This window comes from Cavia porcellus, unplaced genomic scaffold (assembly GCF_034190915.1).
Source record: "Cavia porcellus strain 051 isolate PalLab524CR breed Dunkin Hartley unplaced genomic scaffold, mCavPor4.1 scaffold_20, whole genome shotgun sequence".
Taxonomy (NCBI): domain Eukaryota; kingdom Metazoa; phylum Chordata; class Mammalia; order Rodentia; family Caviidae; genus Cavia; species Cavia porcellus.
Window position 1 is genome coordinate 1,644,962 of NW_026947503.1, and position 21,549 is coordinate 1,666,510.

General features: G+C 36.8%; 1 protein-coding gene across 6 annotated transcripts in view; it reads right to left on the reverse strand.

The window, feature by feature from the left end:
• Positions 1-21,549, reverse strand: part of Atp9b (ATPase phospholipid transporting 9B (putative)) — a 351,973-nt gene that overhangs the window by 93,747 nt on the left and 236,677 nt on the right. For all 6 annotated transcript variants that reach the window (XM_063231400.1, XM_003463321.5, XM_003463322.5 and 3 more), the window contains one exon: positions 20,465-20,607. In XM_063231400.1, the coding sequence (XP_063087470.1) occupies positions 20,465-20,607 (143 nt within the window). The remainder of the gene's footprint in view (positions 1-20,464; positions 20,608-21,549) is intronic.

A 21,549-nucleotide genomic window follows, 5' to 3' on the forward strand; every position in this document is an offset into this window, starting at 1 on the left:
CATCAGGCTGTAATCGTGAGCTGTTTAGAGTTACAGGATAGTGCCAAGTTACAGTTGCAGAACTGGCTTGTTACATAATCACAAGCCTGGTAACAAAAACTAATTTTGATACTTGTTTCCCCATAAATAACTTAATCCTCATTATTCATATATAGCTTATGTTCATACATTTAAGAAGCTTTCAGATTATCTAAATATTGTTATTAAATATTTTGGTTTTAATTGATAATTTTTCTTTAAACAGCAAATTTATGCTATATGAAGGCAGGAGTTGCATGAGCTGAGATGCCTTTGAAGTGCCCAAGGTATGCAGGATGAAGGGCTTCTTGGCTTCATGGGTTCCCATACAGCCTCCGGGTTGGTCTCCAGAACCGAAGTGTGTATATTCCAGTGGATCCTGTACAGGATGCCTATGGTAGCCACACACAGAGATGAAAACCTTCGTGTGTACCACTCTTACCAAACAACTGACACCATTTGGAGGTAAAACAAATAATTGGTATTCTTGCCAAGATGCCCAGATATAAGCCACCTGGCTAGGAGTCCAAGTGTAATAGTCTGGGGATCAGGCTGTGAGCATTTTTTCAACTGGTCACACCCAATATGTCAAGCAAGAGTATAGAAAATTTCAGACAATGAATAGAAATATAAGACCTACAATGTACTTGAAAGCAATGAGAAGTGATACAGAGTCACAGTCAACATGCCCATCAGCAGATGTGAACATGATGAACAATGGTTGCAGCAATGAACGATGGGGGGATGAATCACAATGTAATCCGGCCCAAGGATACACTCTGTGTGACTTGAAGGCTTTACGCAGTGCTTCGATGTAAATATGACAAAGCAGTCAAAATCCCCTTAGCTGTGTAAGTATCACATACAGCATAGAACAGGGTCCCTTAAAGAAGCCTGCCGTAACTTATTTTCAACACATACTTTACCAAAAACACACAAATAAAAATGAGACAAGATGAGCAAGGCGTTGCAAGACTTTAAAAATGAAACTTAACACAAAGGCCCAGATTTAAATGTTTTGGCTGTACCTTTTCTAGACATTATTTTTCCTGTTACTAAACATTTTGGATTGTCATTGTTTTAGTTTTTGCTGTTGCCTTTTAAGATGAAGTCTGGCCAGCTCTCCAGGCTATTCTTGAACATGTTTTAACTTCTGCCAGTCTCCTTATTAGCTGGGATTAGAGGCACGCACCATCACACCCAGCTCCTAAACAATTTTAGAAAGCAATCAGGGTAAGATGTTTATATGTGAAATACAGCTACGCATATGAAGAGCTGAGTTAAGTGCACTGGTGGACTATGAGAAGCTTGAACCTATTTAGAAGGTTCCCTTCACTTTGAGACTTTTCCTTTCTGTGTTCACATGGACAAATTCTGTCAAGGTCATTTCCTTCCTAATTACAAAATCCAGCTAGGATTGGATATAATGATTGCATGATAAAGTCTAATTATGTCAAAACTAAATCCTTAGGTAATTACATTTTGTGTAATATGCTAAAGTGCAATAAATTTCTATTAAGAGCATTTACAAAACTATAAACATCAAATATAAAGAACTTTTGAACTAGAAGATCCAAATCACTAGGTTTATACAAAATGAAAATAAAATTATTAGCAAAATCCCAAAAGACAGTAACATGTGATTTATAAGATCCTTATACTATGTGTCTTATAAAAATTGTATCATAAAGGTGAGGGCGGTGATTGATGTCTGTAATCCTAGAATTCTAGGAAGCTGAGACAGAAGGACTACAAATTAGCCTACTCTGACAAATTCAGCATGTCTCTAAATTAAAAAAAAAAAAAGGGGGGGGTTAAAAGGCTGGAGATGTATGCAGCTCAGTGCAGAGGCCTTTGGTTCAATTTCCAGTACAGAGCTGGAGCAGAGGAGGGGAAGTAAGGGAAAGGAGGAAAGGGACAATTAAGAGTCTATTTTTTTTTAAAGAACAGCATATAGTTTACATGATATTACATATATTTGTGTCATATAATATATCAATTTACTTGGGATATCTTTTTCCAGAGATTACTGGAGAAGAAAAATCTGGCATTTTAAAATATAATAAATCTACACTGACTACAGATGTATTCCCAAAACAAAGAAGAATAATTATAATCACTCTACTCAGATCATTTCTAGATAGCAAGTCTGGAGTTCTAAAGTGACTGCATACTATTTTAACAGATCACTTTAATTAGCTGCCCTTCTTTAGACCGCTAATACTATCTCAGGTTTTGAGATTCCTGACATATGCTATGTATCATTCTTTGCTTTTTACTGTTATTTATAGAAATTATAAGAATAATTGTACATATGCAAAAAGTCCGTGACATTCAGTGATCAGTTACAAAAACATAGCAGATGTTAAAAGACTATTGTTGCATATGCACATTTAGTTAGAAATAATTTAAAAGAACACTGAAGCCCAGAATTAAACTATTTTTTTCTCCTTTTGGATTATGTTTATAAAACTGTTTATTCAGATTCCTAAAAGTCTTTTATTCATTTACTTTTCTGGAGTTGAGGAGAATAAAATAACTCAGAATAGTTTTTGAAGATTGAGCAACTTGAAACTAAACTTTCACACGTAGGTCTACAAACTATTCTAAGTTAATTTTTCTGTATGATGTGAGGTTGGGGTCCAACATCAATTGTTGCACATAACTGTGCAGTTTCTCCAGCACCATTTTTTTGAGAAGTTTGTTCTTTCCCTCCTGGAATTGTGCCGGTATATTGTTGACCATACATGTTGATTTATTTATGGCCTCTCATTTCCACTGCATCAATCTATGTGTCTATCCTTATCTAGTTGTGAAGGCTATATAATAAGTTTTTAAATTAGAGAGATCATACCTCAACTTTTTGGTCTTTTTGAGACACGGCTTCACTATGTAGTTCAGGCTGGCCTTGAACTAACTTGTAGGTCAGACTGGTCTTGAACTCGCAGCAATCCTCCTGCCTCAGACTCCCAAGTGCTGGGATTACAGACATGTGCCACTGACAGTGCTTATCTTGCCCAGTCTGTTCCATTATTAGAGACTGTTGCTACTATATGTCATGCTTCCCCAGCTACAAATCTGTTCAAACAATTACAATGCTTCATACGGCTTCGCCGTCATAAGTTCTTTATCGGTCATCTGCGAGCTCATTCCAACCTCCCAGGGCCTCTTGCCCAAGAAAATCATTTGGCTGATGTTGCTGTACGAACACAGGTTTTTATGGCTCAGGACTCCAAGGTGTCTGAGGCCCAACAAGCCCATCAGCTACACCACCTCAATGCTCACACCCTCCGCCTTCTCTACAAAATTACCCGTGAGCAAGCCAGACAAATTATAAAAAATTGTCCATCTTGTGCTATCCACTTACCTGTTCAACACCTAGGAGTCAACCCTAGAGGTTTAATTCCTAACGCCTTATGGCAAATGGATGTTACCCATTTCAATGAGTTTGGCAATCTAAAATATGTACATGTCATTATTAACACTTATAGTGGCTTCATTTTTGCCACTCTCCAGACTGGAAAAGCTGCTAAACACATTATAGCCCATATGCTGTCAGCCTTCTCAGTTCTGGGATGTCCTCAACAGCTCAAAACCGACAATGGCCCTGGCTATACCAGTACCTCCTTTGCTCAATTTTATAAGAGCCTTAATATCCTCCACACCACAGGTATACCTTATAATCCTCAGGGACAAGGCATTGTTAAACATGCACATTGTTCTCTTAAATTCACCATAGATAAAATAAAAAGGGAGACATGGTACCCCACCCAGGGGTCCCCTAGAAATGTCCTTTCACATGCTCTTTTTATTTTAAATTTTCTGACCTTGGATGCTTCAGGCTGCTCCGCAGCATCTCGGTTTTGACATACTCAGACTCAAACACGGTTTACATCTGTTTTATGGAGAGACCCACTAACCAATGTGTGGAATGGCCCTGATCCAGTCCTTATCTGGGGACGAGGTTCAGTGTGTGTTTACTCTCAACAAAATAGAAAAGCTAGATGGCTACCTGAACGCCTCGTAAAGCAAGTAGACAGTTCTTCAAAGACCCCATGTAACGCCCAGGAATAATGTTATCTCCTGAGGCACAATCCCCTGTGTTCTCTTACAGGTGACACATCTCCCTGGAGCCTTATGCTGCTTAGCCAGCCTTCTTGAGCCACACCACATCCATGGTGAATTTTGACCCCTGCCAAACAGACTACAATTACTGACAGCCATACACAAAACCCCATGACTGCGGAAGAGGCTCTTCTTGGTCTAGAGAAACATACACCAGCCAAATAGACTACATCCAGTGTTATACAAGGCATGCTCCAAGACACAGGAGAATGACTTCATACAGAGACACCAACAAATGGCTGTCAACCCCTTCTCCTTGATTTTGGGGGGGGGGAGTTTTTCCCTTACCTAATCCCCCTTTTGGGTCCCCTAGCTGACCTATTGTTTCTCATTTCTGTGAGTCTTGTATTTTTCAGAGGATTATGATGTTCATTAATAACCGGATAGACACATTTATGGCAAAGCCCATTCAGGTACACTATCATCAGCTAGAGATGACAGATCAACAAACCTACAGGAAAGAAATTCCCACGAGTGGCCCATATGATGATGCGGCCTGACTGCCCTGGAGCAATAGACAGGCAGTCAGAGACGGGCAACTAGGACATACATGTTAATTCCAACGGCCACCTAAGACAGGCACAGGACCAACTGCTGTTCTACAAGCCCATGACGGGTAAGGCCTGGTTGGGTTCATACAATGAGGTCCTTGACCTAAAACAGACGCTGTCCTCACAGGGCCTGCCATACTCTTAATTAAATAATATAAAAAGGGAGGAGATGTAGGGAGCCAAGTGACAGGCACTGCTGCCTAGATGTCTCTCTCTCTCTCTCCTATGGGCACTGCGTCTGCCTACATTAACCATAATCCTCTTCTGCTTACGTCACTTATCCGGATGTGATGGTAACCCTGTTGTATTCATCTGTTTAACCTCTTCCTGTCTCAGCTCCTGCCCTCAGCCTATAAAAGGTGTGATTATTTTCTGAATAAACCGGAGGCTTGATTGGGTTACATCAACTTGCCTTCGTCTCTTTTTGTCTCCCCCATGTCTTTTGTTTAATCCCCGTTTCTCCTCCAGGAGTTCCAAACTTGTTGATCTATAGGCCGGATCATGCCACCACAACCAGGTCAACTTTTTGGTAAGATCAAGTATAAAATGAAGAAATGCAGCTCAGGGAAAATGAGAGAAAGATGTGCTTTTATTAGGATTGTTTTCGCTATACAGGCTCCTTCTAGTATCTCTGTATAAATTTTAGGATCAGCTCATCAATTTTGCAAATGTAGCTAGGATTTTAATTCAAGTGATAGGACTGATTCTATAGATTAATTTGGGGAGTTTGGTTTCTGCCTTAACAATAAGAAGTATTTTATTTTTGGATGCCATTATAAATGGAACTGCTTTCTTAATTCTATTTTATGATAGCTCAATATTGGTATATAGATATAAAATCCATTTTCATATCCTGTAATCTTACTAACCTTGTTTATTAATAGATGTTTGAGGAACTCTTTTGGATTTCCTATATGCAAGCCCGTGTCACACAAACATCTTTACTCTCCTTTACAATATGGATGCCACTTCCTCTTCCTTGCTTTGGTTAGTACTTTGAATGTTCACAGCAACATTAACCATAACAAACAAAAAGCATAATCCAAATGTCCATCCACCCATAAATGGAAAATACAATATGCTACATTCAACAATGGAATATTATTTGGTAAAAAATGTAATGAAGCACTGAGACATGCTACAGTTTGGATAAACCTTGAAAACATCTTGGTCCATGAAAGAAGCCCGATACACTGGACACATATGATTCTATTCAAGTGAAATACCTCTACAGACTCAAAAGCAAACTAGGCGTTTTCTGAGGCTAACCGAAGGGGAAATGAAAAGAATGCAATGAGTGTAGGGTTGCCTTTTATGACAATGAACGAGAGACAGTGTTTGTCTCTCATGTGATACTGAGGACTGACTGAACCCAGGTCTTCACACTGAGCTGTATCCTTATCCTTTTACTCTTTTTTTTAAATTTAGAAACAGGGTTTCATTAAGTTGGCCAGGTTGGGCCTCAACTTGCAATCCTCATGCGTTAGTCTCCCAGGGTGCGAGGATTCCAGGAATCAATCACCATACCCAGAATTAGAATGTGTTAAACTTAGATGGTGAGGGCTGCATAACAGCTATGCCAAATACTATCTAAGTCAGAGATATATCCCGCAATTTCTCATGTGAATCAGATAACTGTATAATAACTGTATCTTCTAAAATTTCTAACTTGCTAATCAATCATAAACAACTTAAACTGATATAATCAGAAGAATGACTAACATTTCTCATGAAATAAGCAATGAAATGTTGGCCTTGCAATTTTGCCATTTGAATCAAGTATACCGATGCCTTGTATGGTTAATGAAACTGAATATATACATAGACATTCCTTTGGGTCAGGGACAGTTTCTTCAAGTTCTAAGAGGAATCCTGAAAATACTTAATGATGCGTTTTACTTCATAACTTAATAATTTCAGACTTTCTTTACCTGTGTATATAGTAGTAGACAATGTAGCAAGGGTAAATCAGTTAAGAGTCAGTAATAGAAAATAATTTTTCAAGTTTTACCTCAAATGCTTTTCATGATCTCAGTCAGTTGATAAGTTGCTACAAATGTTATCTTAACATGGTAGAAAGCAGTAGGCCTTTACACTGGAAACTTTGAGAGGAACTAATTTAAGAATCAGATGGTAAGAGAGCCACCAGATCAAAGAGAATGACAGCAGTTTGATTATGATAGAAAGTTCCTATAACAATAGGTTTACTTGTGATTTCTGAAGGATAGGCTCTTTAATACAGCAAAGACTTTTCAAACTGCAATGAGCAACACAGACAAACAGGAAATTGATTTCTAAGGAAAAAGTGCTGCAGGCATCATTCTCATGGCAGCAACAATTATACTCGATGACTGAGCAGAGGAGACACGGGAGCAGAGGTAGAACTTTTCTTCAGATGTTTCTAGGCAGTGATTTGGTCCTACACCAAGATTCTACCAGGCCACAATGAAATACCAGGCAGGTGATTGTAATACATAAACAAAGGTAACTCTGTCTACAACTTATAGGCAAGCAGTTTACCTACAGTAGAATCATATCTTGTGAAGAGTCTAGCTAAGGAAAGTAATAAGCACGTATAATGTTATACCGAACACACACTTACTTACATTTTACCATGAATAAATGGAAACAAAACTTCACCAGTGATAGCAGAGACTCATCAAACTTTAAAGTATGCATTGGTTTTTTTTTTTTTTTTTGTCTTTTTCGTTTTTATCGGTACCAGGGATCGAACTCACGACTGCCTGCTTGCAAGGCAGGCGCTTATGCCGCTGAGCTAAATCCCCAGCCCCTTTGCATTGGTTTTTAAAAATATTTGACACTAAAGAGTCATATTAACATTTAGTCACATATTATGTATATCAGGCTTTCTCAAAAGAGTCCTAGTAATATGAGAATTTGCTCAGCTCCTGCCAAGTGCTAAGTATCTCGAGGTTGATATACTCCCAATTGTTAATTATACCATTCATATCCAAGCATACATTTTAGAGAGTAACTGTACCAGTAGAGTGTACATGTTCACTGAAAATGAATACTCCAGTTATTATTACTATTTATGACAGATCAGTTGTACTCTAGTGTCACAGATATTAATAAACATGTCTAAATCTTACTAGTGAGCTCTGCAAGCTTGTATACTTTTAACTAGTATGCAAACTATGCTTCATTTCTCTTACAAACTCTGAAAACAGCATCTGTCTCATGATGATGCTGTCCTGTGACTTGTACTCTTTCAGCATGGAATCATGCTCACATGTGATTCAAATTTGAATAACATGGCATTTTGGGTAATGAAGGCTATGATTAAAATGTGAGTCCAAAAACCTGTTGTTTTAGTGGGTATTTTAGTAATGCATTTGTTCTACATTAAGATAAAAACTCTCTAACAAAGGAATTAATGTATTGCTTTAATAGGCTGCACCCTGAGTTAAGTTTTAAAATTTATGAGTTCTCTGCAGCATTGTTCTTTAAACAATGGCACTGTCAAATGCAACCAGTGAGAAGATTAAAGTTCTCCCAGTAGATTAAGTACAAATGATCTGTCCTCCTGTTTCAGCATCATTTGTTTATTTATCACATAATGTCTAGTATTTCTGGTCAGTGTCAATATGCTTTGCATCCTGGCAGTTAACAGATGTCTATTCTTGTCGAATGAATTACTTTATGTTTCACGCACTGCTGGCCACAGATGTGTCACTATAGCAACATCATTAATTTCAGATCTTACCGGAAACGTGCATTCCAATCAAACCTAATTATACCACATTGCTTTCTTGTCCACAAGAAGGAAACTATAATGCAATTATTGGGATACTTCATTTTCTATTCTGCTGTGGCAAATGAGAGCCACTGTGATGGACGCTTCTTGTCAAAGCTTATTGATGAAGCACAAACCCAATTTACAATCATATGAAGAACCACCTTATAATTATGTTAGTAATGTAAGGCTCTTCAGACGACAGCTCCTTCTTGATTGTTTCACCAGAAACTCACACCACTCAGAAGATGCCTGCAAATTGTCTTATGCTCCTGCACTCTACCTCTAGTACTCAGAGCCAGAATTCTTCATGCTAACAGCCAGCCATTCACTGCTGGTATCTCTGCTATGGCTGAGGACACCAAGACAACCACTAGCTTCTGATTGGCTTTTGATTTACATTCAGAGAAGAACAAAACTTATATGACTAAAACAGGTAATAGGAAACAATCTATTTGAGTTGCTGGAATGCTGCACCTAACAGTCATAGAACTAGAGATGCATGGGACACTAAAAGCCTGAGGAAAGGGGCAGATCGAACTCCTGCTGTATTTCCCTTGATTCTATTTCTGAGCTTATCCAGCAGTGCTCATCATCGACAGCTGTGAGGCAAACTGCTTCAGAACCTTAATGGTCAACAGCAAGTTTGTATTGCTCAGAAAGGCTAATGAAATGCTAAGTTCTCACACACAAAAGGGAACTAGGTCCCAATCCCAAATCTGCCTCACTCCACAGTCTGTTTGCTTCTTATTTGGTTATGTGAAATACATGTCTTTATAAAACTGAAGTGAGACAGTAACTACTACTTATTTGCTTTCAATACAGTAATTGCATAACTTTCCACCAACTTACGATTTGGTCAGTAAGGCCTTTATGAGAGGCCACAGCAATGCTGCCACTTCTGTGAGTGCCTTGGTGTAGGGCAAGGATTCTGTCTCTTCCCTCAGGAATAAGTGGAAGGGCCTAAACCCTAGATCAGGCTGTGAATTCAGAGGTATCTGGAAGATGGCTCTAAGAAGAAGCCAACATTGGAGATGTAGCTAGAAATGTCCAAGTGTCGATGGACCACACAGGGCTTCACCTTGTGAATTTTAAATATTAAACTATCTTTGTATTCCCAAGATAAACTACTTGGTAAGAGTTTATCACTATTTTTAACATTTGGATTTGGGCTAACAAGTTTATTTAGGAATTGTGTGATTTTTAACCTTCCTGAACTGCTCTCCTTCCATCTACTTTCCCTTCTGTGAAAAATTATTTATGCACTTTGGAAAGTATGAGTTTGAAAGAATGGTAAAATTACAAACAAAATTACTTAGGGTTGGTGTTATGAAATTTTTAAAACTCCTACTTTTAAAAAATAATTTTAGTATTGCTAAAACTATTTTTTCTGAGTCCATTTTAACAGCTTACATTTTTTTCTGGAAATTTTTCTATTTCCCAAGTTTCCATTATAAAATCACCACACTCCTCTGTTAGAATTGAGTGTGTACAACAGTTCTCCCTTTCTGTGAGCCAGCAGCGGCCATGCGGGGCCAAAAAGAAAAACAAGAAGCTATTTTGCCCTTCCCATGAGCCAGGTGGTACTTGGGCTGATACATGGGCTGGGAGACAAGAAGCTCCCCACTTTCATAAGCAACCAGCTGATTTCAAGAATTACAGGCTGAATTGATAACAACTGAGGTACAAAAACAACTTCATTCTTGTGTGACTGACTTTGCAGGCCTAAACTAAGTAGTCTGAGCATCTGTTTAGAGGATAACAATATGCAATATAGTAAATATAGGGGATTTTCTTGTCTTGTTTTTGAAAGCCCATATTGTTCTGTTTTATTTTGTTTTCTTCAATATTCTGTTTTGATTGGTTTTATTCTGTTCTGTTCTATTTGATTTTATTATATCTGACAATATGGGTAGCAATTTTGAAGACAACAAGAGGCATTTTGGTAATCATTATTGATTATCCTTTATCCTGTTTTGAAATCCTGTATCACATTCACTGTTTTGTCTTAATTGACTTTATTCTGTTTTATTTGTTTTATTCTCTTGAAAATTAAAAAAGAATTGAGTGTGTGGGGTATAGTGAAACTGTGTGTGAATATTAATTACTATTTTTGCTTCGATATATCTTACCTCTTATTTTATTGGATCTCTCTCACCAAGCACTATTTCTTGGATCCTCTAACTTTCTGTTTCTTGTAGTCTATTTACTGGATCCAAATTTTCTATATCTTTTTATACTTCTACTTATGTTTCCTCTCCTCTTCTTCTCTCTTTCCTACCCCTCATTTAACCTCTCAAATCACATGGCATAAAAGTATTATTGATATATCTCTTTCACTTTCCATTTTTTTTTCCTTTCAAACATGTTTCCTTGTATTTTGGTCTAACCTATATTACTATTTCTTTGTCTTCTTGGATTGGCGAAAGAGTAGAAAACTTTTTAAAAGAAATAGAAGTTATGAAAAAGAAATTCTGGAAAAGAAAATTCAATAGGTCAAATAAATTTAACTGAAAATCTTAAGTCAGAAGAAGCAACATCATGACATGAAAACAAGATAGATACAGCAGAATATTGAGTCAATAATACTGAAAACAACAATAACAGCAGCAGCAATCAATCAAAAGATCACCTATGAGCTCTTAGATAATTCTAAAAGAACCACTGAACTGCACACGGCTATCAAAGTAGAAATCAATGGCATAAAAATATTTATTTACTGAAATTGTTGCAAAAAATTCTGAAATCTGGAAAATGTAAGAGATATACAGGGAGAAGAAACATTTTGAACCCCAATAGATATGACAAGAAAATAGTATCTCCAAAATATATCATACTGAATGAACACAGCAAAAACTCGGAACAAAGAGAGAATACTGAAAGCTGCTGGAAGAAGTGCCAAGTCCCTTACAAGGCTGAATCCATCACAGTAACAGTGGATTTGAAATTCTTAATGCTCTATATGAAAATAATTGTCAAACCAGATTGTTATATTCAGCAAAACTATTCTTCAAAAATCAGAGGAAAAATAAAGATCTACTTCCATGTTAAGGTCAAAGAAATTCATGACCACCAAGCCAGAACTGCAGAATAGTTTATAGTTTAAGGAGGGGAACATTATTATTCATGATGCCAAAAGAAAGAATAAACCTCACTGGAAAAGTAAATGAACAAGAAACAAAAATGAATCAAGCACTGGAAAAATGTAATAGCAGAAATGAGCATATACTTTTCAATAGTAATATTCATATAAATTGTCGTAATGGCCTGAATTAAATGTTACTGATTGGTAGATTTTATTTTTTATTTTTTGGTACTGGGGATCAAAATCACGATCTCATGCTACCAGCAAGCACTTGAATCACTGAGCTAAATCACCAGCCCTCAGACTGGTAGATTTTAACAAAAACAAAACTCACACCGGGTATGGTGGCTCAGGCCTGTAATCCCAGCACTAGGGAGCCTGAAGCAGCAGGAGGATTGTTGCAAATTGGAGACCAGCCTGGGCTACCAAATGAGCTCAAGGCTTGCATGAACTGCACAGAGAGATCCTGTCTCAAAAAGAAAAAACCAAAAAAACTCACTTATATATTTCCTATAACAGACATATCTCACCCACAAAGACATATGAAACTGAAATGATAACCCAAGTACCTGGAGCCTCAAAGCAAGCAGGAATAGCTAATAGTTACATCTGACAAAACTGACTTCAGATCCAAACTGGGCAGAAGATACAATGCAACTAGAACATACTGGTGAAGGGAACAGTGTCCCAAGAAGAGATAACAATTGTAAATATATACATGCCAAATATTGGTAAAACCAATTTCATAAAACAAAGACATTTACATAAACAGAGAAACACATCAACAAAATCATGGGCAGGGCTTCAACCAACATCTTGCTCTCACAAACAATTCAAATCAAAACCAAAAAAAGAATAAAAGGGGTGGGGAGAGAAACTTCAGTGCTAAACTATTTCACAGAACAAATGGATTTAGTAAGTATCTATGGTGTTTTTTATCTTACAACAGCAGAACTCATATTCTTGTCAGAAGACCATGGAATTTTCTACAAAATAGGTCACATTTCAGGTCATAAAATAAGTCTCAATAAATACACAAGACCTAAAGTAAGTTTATTCTACTGGATTACAATGGAATAAAGCCAGAAATCATAGCAAAAGAAATCATAAGAAGAAAGGATACTAGCAATGGAGATCGAATTATACTTGAAAAATTACTAGAATCAAATAATAGTGAAAATATAACCTATCAGGATGGGTAGGATATGAAACCAGTTCTAAGAGGAAAGATATGAATGCCTACTTCGAAAAAGTGATCCCAAATAAATATCTAGTGATGTACCCCAAAGTCCTAGAAACAAAAGAACAATACAAACCCAAAACCAGTAGAAGAAAAGAAATAATGAAGATTAGATCAGAAATTAATGAAATAGAGATTAAAAAGAAATAAAATGGATCATGGCTCAAAGAATGGTTCTTTGAAAAGACAAACAAGATTGACAAATCTCTAGAAAAAACTTATTAAAAGAGAGGACTCACATTAGTAAGTCAGAAATAAAAAAGGCAAAATTACAATAGGCACAGTAAAATCCAGAAGATTAGAAATTATTTTGAAAATATGTATCATAGAGAATGCTGACAAAATAAATTACTAGATACATGTGACTTATCAAACTGAAGAAAACATAATACACCCAAATAGATCGTTAACTACTGAAATTGATGCAGTAATAAAAGCTCTACAATCTAAGAAAAGCCCAGGATTCAGTGGATTTACCACTGATTTTTACCAGATCTTTAAAGAAGAACTAATACTAATGACCAACACTCTTCAAATATTTCCACATAATTAAAAGGGAAGGAATGCTTTCAAACTCTAAGAGGCCAGCATTACTTGGATACTAAAACCAAATTAAGAACTCAATAAAAAAAGGAAAACTATAGACCAATACCCTTGATGAGCATAAATGCAAAAATCTCTGTAAAGTTCTTGCAGATTTCAACAACTCATTAAACAGATCATAGTCAATGACCAAGTCAATTTATACCTCAGGAATGCAAAGAAGGTCCAACACATATATGCAAAACAATAAATAAGATATAAGTATAAGTAGAATCAAATATAAAAATCATATGATCATTTCAATAGACACAAGAAAAGTTTTTCATAAAATTCAACATGATATTCATGCTAAAAAAAAAAAAAAAAAAAAAAAAACAAAGAACAAACAAATGAACATACTGAACTACTCAGAACAACTTTGTCCTAGTTACTTTCTAGTTGGGACAAAATACCCAACAATAAGAAATTATAGGAGGAGGGGGCTGGAGATTTAGCTCAGCAGCATAAGCGCCTGCCTTGCAAGCAGGCAGTCGTGAGTTCAATCCCCGGTACCGATAAAAAGGAAAAAAGCCAAAAAAAAAAAAAAAAAAAAAAGAAATTATAGGAGGAGAGGTTTATTTTGGCTCAGTTTGTAGAGGATGCAGTTCATAGGAGTATGGCTCCAAGGCAGGGTAGCATGACAGAGAGACATAGCAAGGAGGAGAGACATCTTATGGCACGCTGGCTAGAGGAAGTGACAGATCAAGAGAAAAGGGAAGGAGATTGACCCTTCCAGACTATATGCCCAGTGAACTAGGCTTTATCACCAACATCATATTTATCTATAAACTCATCAGTGGACTAATTCACTGATGAGTATCACACACCCATAATCCAATTACTTCTTAAAAACTCCAAATATTAGAGTGTATGAGGCTTTGGGTGGACAAGTAGACAAAACTTGTAACAACCTCTGAAGAAAACAGGCATAGAAAGCTATTACCTCAAATTGATATAAGTCATATATGACAAATTGACAACCAGCATCATATTAAATGGGGAAAAATTGAAAGAATTTTCTATACAATAGGGAAAAAACAAAAAGTGTCTTTCCTTACTACTCCTAGTCCGTGTTGTACCTGAAAACTAGAGCAATCAGGGGACTGGGGATTTAGCTCAGTGGCATAAGCGCCTGCTTTGTAAGCAGGCAGTTGTGAGTTTGATCACCGGTACTGGTAAAAAAGGAAGGAAAAAGACAAAAAAAACCAACAACAACAACAACAACAAAAAAACCAAATACTAGAGCAATCAGGCAAAAAGAACTAAAGAAAAATAATACCCTGTTGGGGACCACAAACTCACAATGGCTAATTCTGCATACTTTCCAAAGGGATAAAAGGAGGCTTGGGATTATCCATATTTCCCTGTTGAGATTTCCCATTATCTCTTTATGAGTGAGCCATTTCTCTCCACTAAGATTAAACCTGAAAGCACAAAGATTAAAAGTTACTCCAGGGCAAGATACTTCAAAGTATAGCGTAAGTCATTCCATAATCCCCTCCTCAGATCTCTTTCTTAATAACCCTCAATAAATGTCAAGCTTTTGGCTGCTTCCTGGCCTTTTCTTCTTCATGAAAAACTAGTCATCCCAGATCTCTGCTGTACTGTCCCTCCCGCTCTGGGTGGTATATTATAACACCTGGCCAGAGACTGGAGACTCACTGCAGAGGTCCCTCATAATACCTCACAAAAACAGAATCAAGGATTCAAACCACCCATTTCTTTCTTCCTTTCTTTTCTTTCTCATACTGGGAATTAAACTCATGATTTCATGCTTTCCAGGCAGGCATTTTGCCATTGAGCTCTATCTCCAGCCAGACATATGGTCATTTCTAACAGATGAAGAAAAAACCTTCACAAAATCCAACATTCTTTCACACTAAAAATTTAGAAGAACCTTAAACTAAAAAAAATCTATATATGACAAAGCCATAGCCAATGTCATACTGACTGGAGAAAAACTGAAATCACTTTCTCTAATTTCATAAAGAAAGAAAGGTACCCACTTTTATTACTACTACTCAATACAGCACCCAAATCTTTAGTCAGAGAAATCAAGCAAGAAAAAGAAATAAAGATGAAAGCGAAAAAAGTAAAAGTACCCCTATTTATGATTCCTTATACAGAAGACTCAAAAGTACCAGAAAACTTTTAGATCTGATAAATAAATTCAGCAAAGTGGCAGGATATAAACTCAAAACATGAAAATCAGTATCGGTCATACACACCAATAATGAATCTACCAAGAAAGACGGTTCCATTCACAACAGCTTCAAAAATAGGAAGATAAAGACTTTTACAATGAAAATGACACAATTCTGATGAAAGAACTTGAGAAACACAGGAAATGAAAAGGCATCCTTTGATCTTGAATCAGAAGAACTGACATCATGAAAATGACAGCATTATCAAAAATGACCTGCCAATTTTAATATAATCCTTATTAAAAACTGACAACATTCTTCACAGAACTAGAAAAACTCTTTAAATTATAGTAATAAAAACAACATGGAATAGGCACCAAAACAGACATGGAGATCAGCGGAATACAACAGATGACAGGAAATAGTATCAAGAATCAAGGAATGTGATTACATTAAATTAAAAGGTTTGCCTAGAACATGATATAATCAACAGACAAAAAAACCAACCTACACAATGAGAGAAAGTTCTTAGTTGCTACTCTTTTGATAGAGGACTATTATCTGGAACATATGAGGTACTCAAAAGAAAAGGAAAGAAAAGAAAAAAAACCTCCAAATAACCTAATCAAAATATAAGGTAAATGAACTGAACAGGCACTTCTGAAAAGAAATACACAGACAGACTGAATGATCAAGCAAGGGCACCAATAGTATATAAAAAAATGTTCAGCATCTTTAGTCATTAGGGAAGCCAAAACAATGTACATGTCTCACCTTATCTTGGTGTTAGGGTTTGCCTGGAGAATGTTCCCCAAAGGCCTACGTGCTCATAGACGGGGCTTCTCAAAGGTAACTATCATAGTGGGTGATATAGCTGACTTGTTAGGGTCTAAGTTGCTGAGAAGAGGGTCACAGAAGGGCATTACCTGAAGGGCATACCTTCTTTCCCAGTTTCTCCTTTCCTCTGCTATGCCCCTCTGCCAAGCCCTGCTACAGTGAGAATTTTTCTAATGTTAACTATTGAATTCAATGTTGAATTCTGAGCCATATATTATCATGCTATTGTTTTTATCTATAGTTCAATAATAATTACTAGGAATTTAAATCATGAATCAGTAACTTGGGAAATATTAACCTGTATGTGGTTTTATTACAGAAAACTTATGGCAAAGTCTATTTATTGTCTTTTATATGGCACATTATGAACAGGAAAAGTGATGAAAAAAGAAAAAAGTCTGAAATAAGAGTAAACAAAATTTTGGGGACAGTGCCATGGAGTCAAACAAACAGTTTGTAGTGAAATCATTAGGCGACTATTACTGTTAAAATGCCAATTCACATATTTTATTATTTTCTTATACTCACAAGTGTCAGTCTATACTAAATAACATGTATTTTTGGTTGTTAAGAAGCTATCATAGGGGACTTCCGGGAGAACATGGTGGATAGAGGGCAGCAGCTTCGGGGGCTCTCTGAGAAACCACACTTAAAATCCAGGAACGGTGCCGGGCGAAAAGTCCTAAGCAAGGGGAGTTATACCCTGCCGACCCAGGAATGAGCTAAACTAAGAGAAGCCAACTGGAAACACAATCCTGATGTTATAACAGCAACAGGTAAGGTCTCAGTGCGGAAGCTGGAGCCCGCGCCACTGGAAGCCATGATTTGAATTTCCGGCAGCAGCTGCTGCATCCCAAATGGCGGCAAGGAGAGAGGTGCGAAAGTTCTGAGAGTGGGAAGCGGTGAATGGAGTTGAGAGCGGGACTGACTGGGAGCCATGCATTGACCTGCGGTGAGTGAGTGGATTGGAGACCATTCCACAGAGTAGGAGGCTTCAGCAAAGGACATATTGGGACCGGGCAGACTAGCCGGAACAGGACGCTGCAGTATCCTTAGTGGAATATTCCCCTCTCAAGCAGGATTGGTGGGGAGTGCCTGGCCTGGGTGACGCCGCTGACTTAAGACCCAGTAGGCTAGCCCAAACCAGGTCCCAGCGCCTGGAGGTGCACCCTAGCAGTGAAGCCTTTGGTAGGTTGACCTGGAGGGGCGGGCATAGGAGATAGCACTGCCCAGGATAGGCTGGGCATAGGCTGTCCAGGTCTGTGTCTCCCTAGTACACTGCAGTGGGCGAGAACATCTAGCTGGCGCGATTCAAACAAACTATAACCCACAAAGAAAGAAACTGGATCTCCTATATACGCTTGTATGGCAGGAACAAAAAATATGGGAAAAGGGAGCAACAACAAAGAGTCCTCAGCCCCCAATTCTGAGAAACATGCAATATCAGACATGGCACCAATAGACATAAAGCGGTATCTCCAGAGCCTCATAGACGAGTTTAGGAATGAAGTCATTAACGACCTAAAGCAAGATATAAGTGGAATAGTTAGAGAAATGCTAAGCACCGCCCAAGAAAAAACAGATGGTGGAATGGAAGAACAGAAAAAAAGGGGAGAATTGTTCGATGGAGAAAATAGAGAAAACATAGAATACGTGAAGCAGGTTCAAAGAGATTACCAGGAAACTAAAAACTCTATTGAAAGCTGGCATAACAGCTTGAAAGAAAGTAAGGATAGATTATCTGAACTGGAGGACAGATTTGTAATGTGGGAGCATGAAAGGGAAAACTTCTTAAAAATAACAAGAAAACAAACAGCAACAATACAAAGGCTAGAAGATAAGAGGATTTATAACTTAAGAATTAAGAACATAAAAGAAGTAGAGACACAACAAATGGACTACAAAAGCTATTCACAGAAATAATCCAGGAGAATTTCCCTAATTTAGCAAAAGGTAAAGATACTCAGATGTATGAGGCATACAGGACCCCAGCCACCTACAACCGAAACAGAGCTAAACCTAGGCATATAATAATCAAAATTCCAGAAACCCAGTAAAAGAACAGAACATTAAAAGCTGTCAGAGACAAGAAACAGATCACTTACAAGGGAACAGCCATCAGAATTACAGCAGACTTCTCAGCACAAACCATCAAATCACGAAGAGCATGGGGGGAAATAATTCAAGTTTTGAAAGATAATAACCTCCAGTCAAGATTGATACTTCCTGCACAACTGTCCCTAGAAATTGATGGAAAAACAAGGTGCTTCCAGGATAAAGAGGAACTAGGGAAATTTGCAACCACCAATTCAACTCTACAGAGAATACTCTAGGATATTCTAAAAAAAGGAAAATACCAAGATTCCAGAAACAGTGGGAGAGAGGCCACCATGAATGGAACCATGAATGAAGCAGAAAGCGAAATGAAGAAGACAAACTGACAATTAATGACAGAAAAAGAGCTCAACAGAAATGAGGCAGAGAAGGTTGGATGGTAGGAACAGCTATTTTGGAGAAAACAAGACATCATAATAGCTAGTGCTGATTTAGTATCATCTTGGTTTGAAGTCCCATGAAGCTTATTCTTTTCTTATTGTATTCTTCTGTCTCCATCGGTCTTAACAGGTTGTATCTTATTGGATTTTATTATATGTGATAATATAAGCAAAAACTTTTATAGACAAGGAGATTATACAGAAACCATTGTTCATTTTCTGTTAGCTGGTTCTAAATACCCTGTAAGAATGTCATTCTCTTGAATGGTTTTACAGTGTCTTGATATGTTTGGTGCTACAGTATACAAAGTTATATTCAAAATTTCAAGGAAAGAGTCACTATGTTAACTACTTTTATGTCAGGATATCTTGAGGTGAAATACTATTTTGCTTAAATGGTTATGTTTTGACCTGTGCTGTTCTGTTATTATGCCCTCTTTTATCTCAATCCCCCCCCCTTTTTAAAATTAGTTACTTTTTTATTTTTATCTTTTTAACTAAAGGAAAAATAAATAAAAAGTAGCAGGATACATTATAGTAACCTACTTTGATTTCCTATTAACTTAACTTGATTTGAAACCCTGTATAGCCCTCACCATCTTGCATTGAATGATTTTCCCCTATTCTGCTTTCCTTGATAATACCAAGTTCGAAAGTATAGGCAACAACTGTGAAGACAATAAGATTCATTAAGACACCCATTCTGGTTGACTTTATCTTCTTTTAAAGTCCTGTAATGTCTCCAATGTTTTGGTTGTATTCTTTACTGTTTTGTTCAATTTTATTATAACTGATGATATAGGCAATTCTTCTTCAGATAGCAAGAGGCAGTATGGTAACCATTGTTGATCACCTTGTATTTTGTTTTTATATTATCTATTATGTCCATCCTTTTGATTTGACTGACTCTGTTCTGATATGTCGCATTTGGTTTTACTCTCTTCAAAAAAAGTAATAAGTACTGTGGGAGTAATAAAACCCAAAATGTGTAATTGTCATTGTAGGAAAGAAAAGAAAAGAAGGTGCTCTAAAGGTTATAACTGCATATATGTTTGAGTGTGTAGGATGGATAACCATATTATTGAGTTTTTTTGGATCATTGAACAAAACTGTTTGCACTCTCACTGTTTGAAAGTCTACTTTATATGCTTTAATTTTGCAACTTGTGCAACTATTTCTAAGATGAGAATATGTAATCTATTAACTAGTCATTTCTTACTGTTTATTTTTTAAATTTTGTATTACTTGTACCCTTTTTGTTCTTTTTTTTTCTCCTTAAATTAAAAAAAAAAAAAAGAAGCTACCAGAGAGATATTATAAAAGCAGTTGGAAAAAAACCTGTAAGACTGTGGAAAATTCACAGTAGAGAAACGGCACTTAAAGGCCCAAGAACTTACTTAAAATTTCACTAGCCCTAAGAATATTCTACCTATTAAGTGAGGAAGATTAAGTTGTATCAATAGGTGTATCCAAGGTACAGTCTGGAAAATTCTAAATATGAATTTGACATTCTATTATTAACTCCCACAAATATATATATCTACACACATGCATCCATGCATGACCAGGATTATTTTTGATTTGATGTTATCTGGTGCATTCAATAGTAAATATAGACTGTGAACAGTACCTGTTTTGTCTGTCAGTAAGTACACGAGGCGCCCCAGTTCCTCTGGTATGGTGCTGGTCCGAACAACTGTACCAGGAATATTCTCATCTTTCATGATCATCCATCCATATGCTGCCTTGCCCATATCCAAGTTTACACGCAAACTGCCAAGTAAAATCATCATAGTGGAAACATAAGAAAGCTATAAGATAATAAGATATGTAGCTACGTTCATGCTTATGGTTACATGTGAACATATTTACATGTATTCTTTAATTTTCAGGGAAGTAAATAATACATTTCAGACTTTAAAATAAATGAATTTGTGGACATGTAAGTCAGCTACAGTATTATATCCCAGTACACATAAGTAGTGACTACTGCAAACAAATATGTGCAAGAGATCTTTATCCACTTGTAGTATCATTATTAACTGAATGTCTCCTGTGTTCCAGGTACTAAACTGAAAAAAACCCAGAAGAACAAGCCATGAGAGGACCAATGCAAAGGAATGTGTTATTATGCTCTCAGTTCCTGGTTATTTTAAATATTGTGCATTTTAAAGCTGCTCTCTAAGAGTGCAATTTTAAACATCCACAATGGTACGCCATACCCAGGACAATTCTGACTGGAAGTATGGGACTGGAATAGGTGACCTCTCAGTGGGCCTTCTAGACCTTCATTAAAAAGTAACTATGTAAGAAGTACACTAAAATTGCACCATAACAGATCAGCTCTTCCCATTTAGCAACCAAATAGGTTAAATTCTAATTTAACTCTATCAAGAAAACAACTGACAGGATGTACCTAAATCATGGAGTGATAATGCTAAGAGCCAACCAATTCTGACCCACAAAATGGAAGTGGTTTGACCTATTAATAAACACACACTTGAAAAATGACCTTAGGGATCAGTCAGTAAAGAAAATCTATAAGTTGAAGAACATTAAACAATAATTTAATTCATCTATCCATAAGTTTACTTTAAAAATCATATGAACTCTGTATACTAGCAGAAGGAAAATCTGTGATAATGTATATACCTTTCAAGTCAATATCTCATCATCTTTAGGTTACTTGTAATTTTGTCAGAATAGTGAAACAAA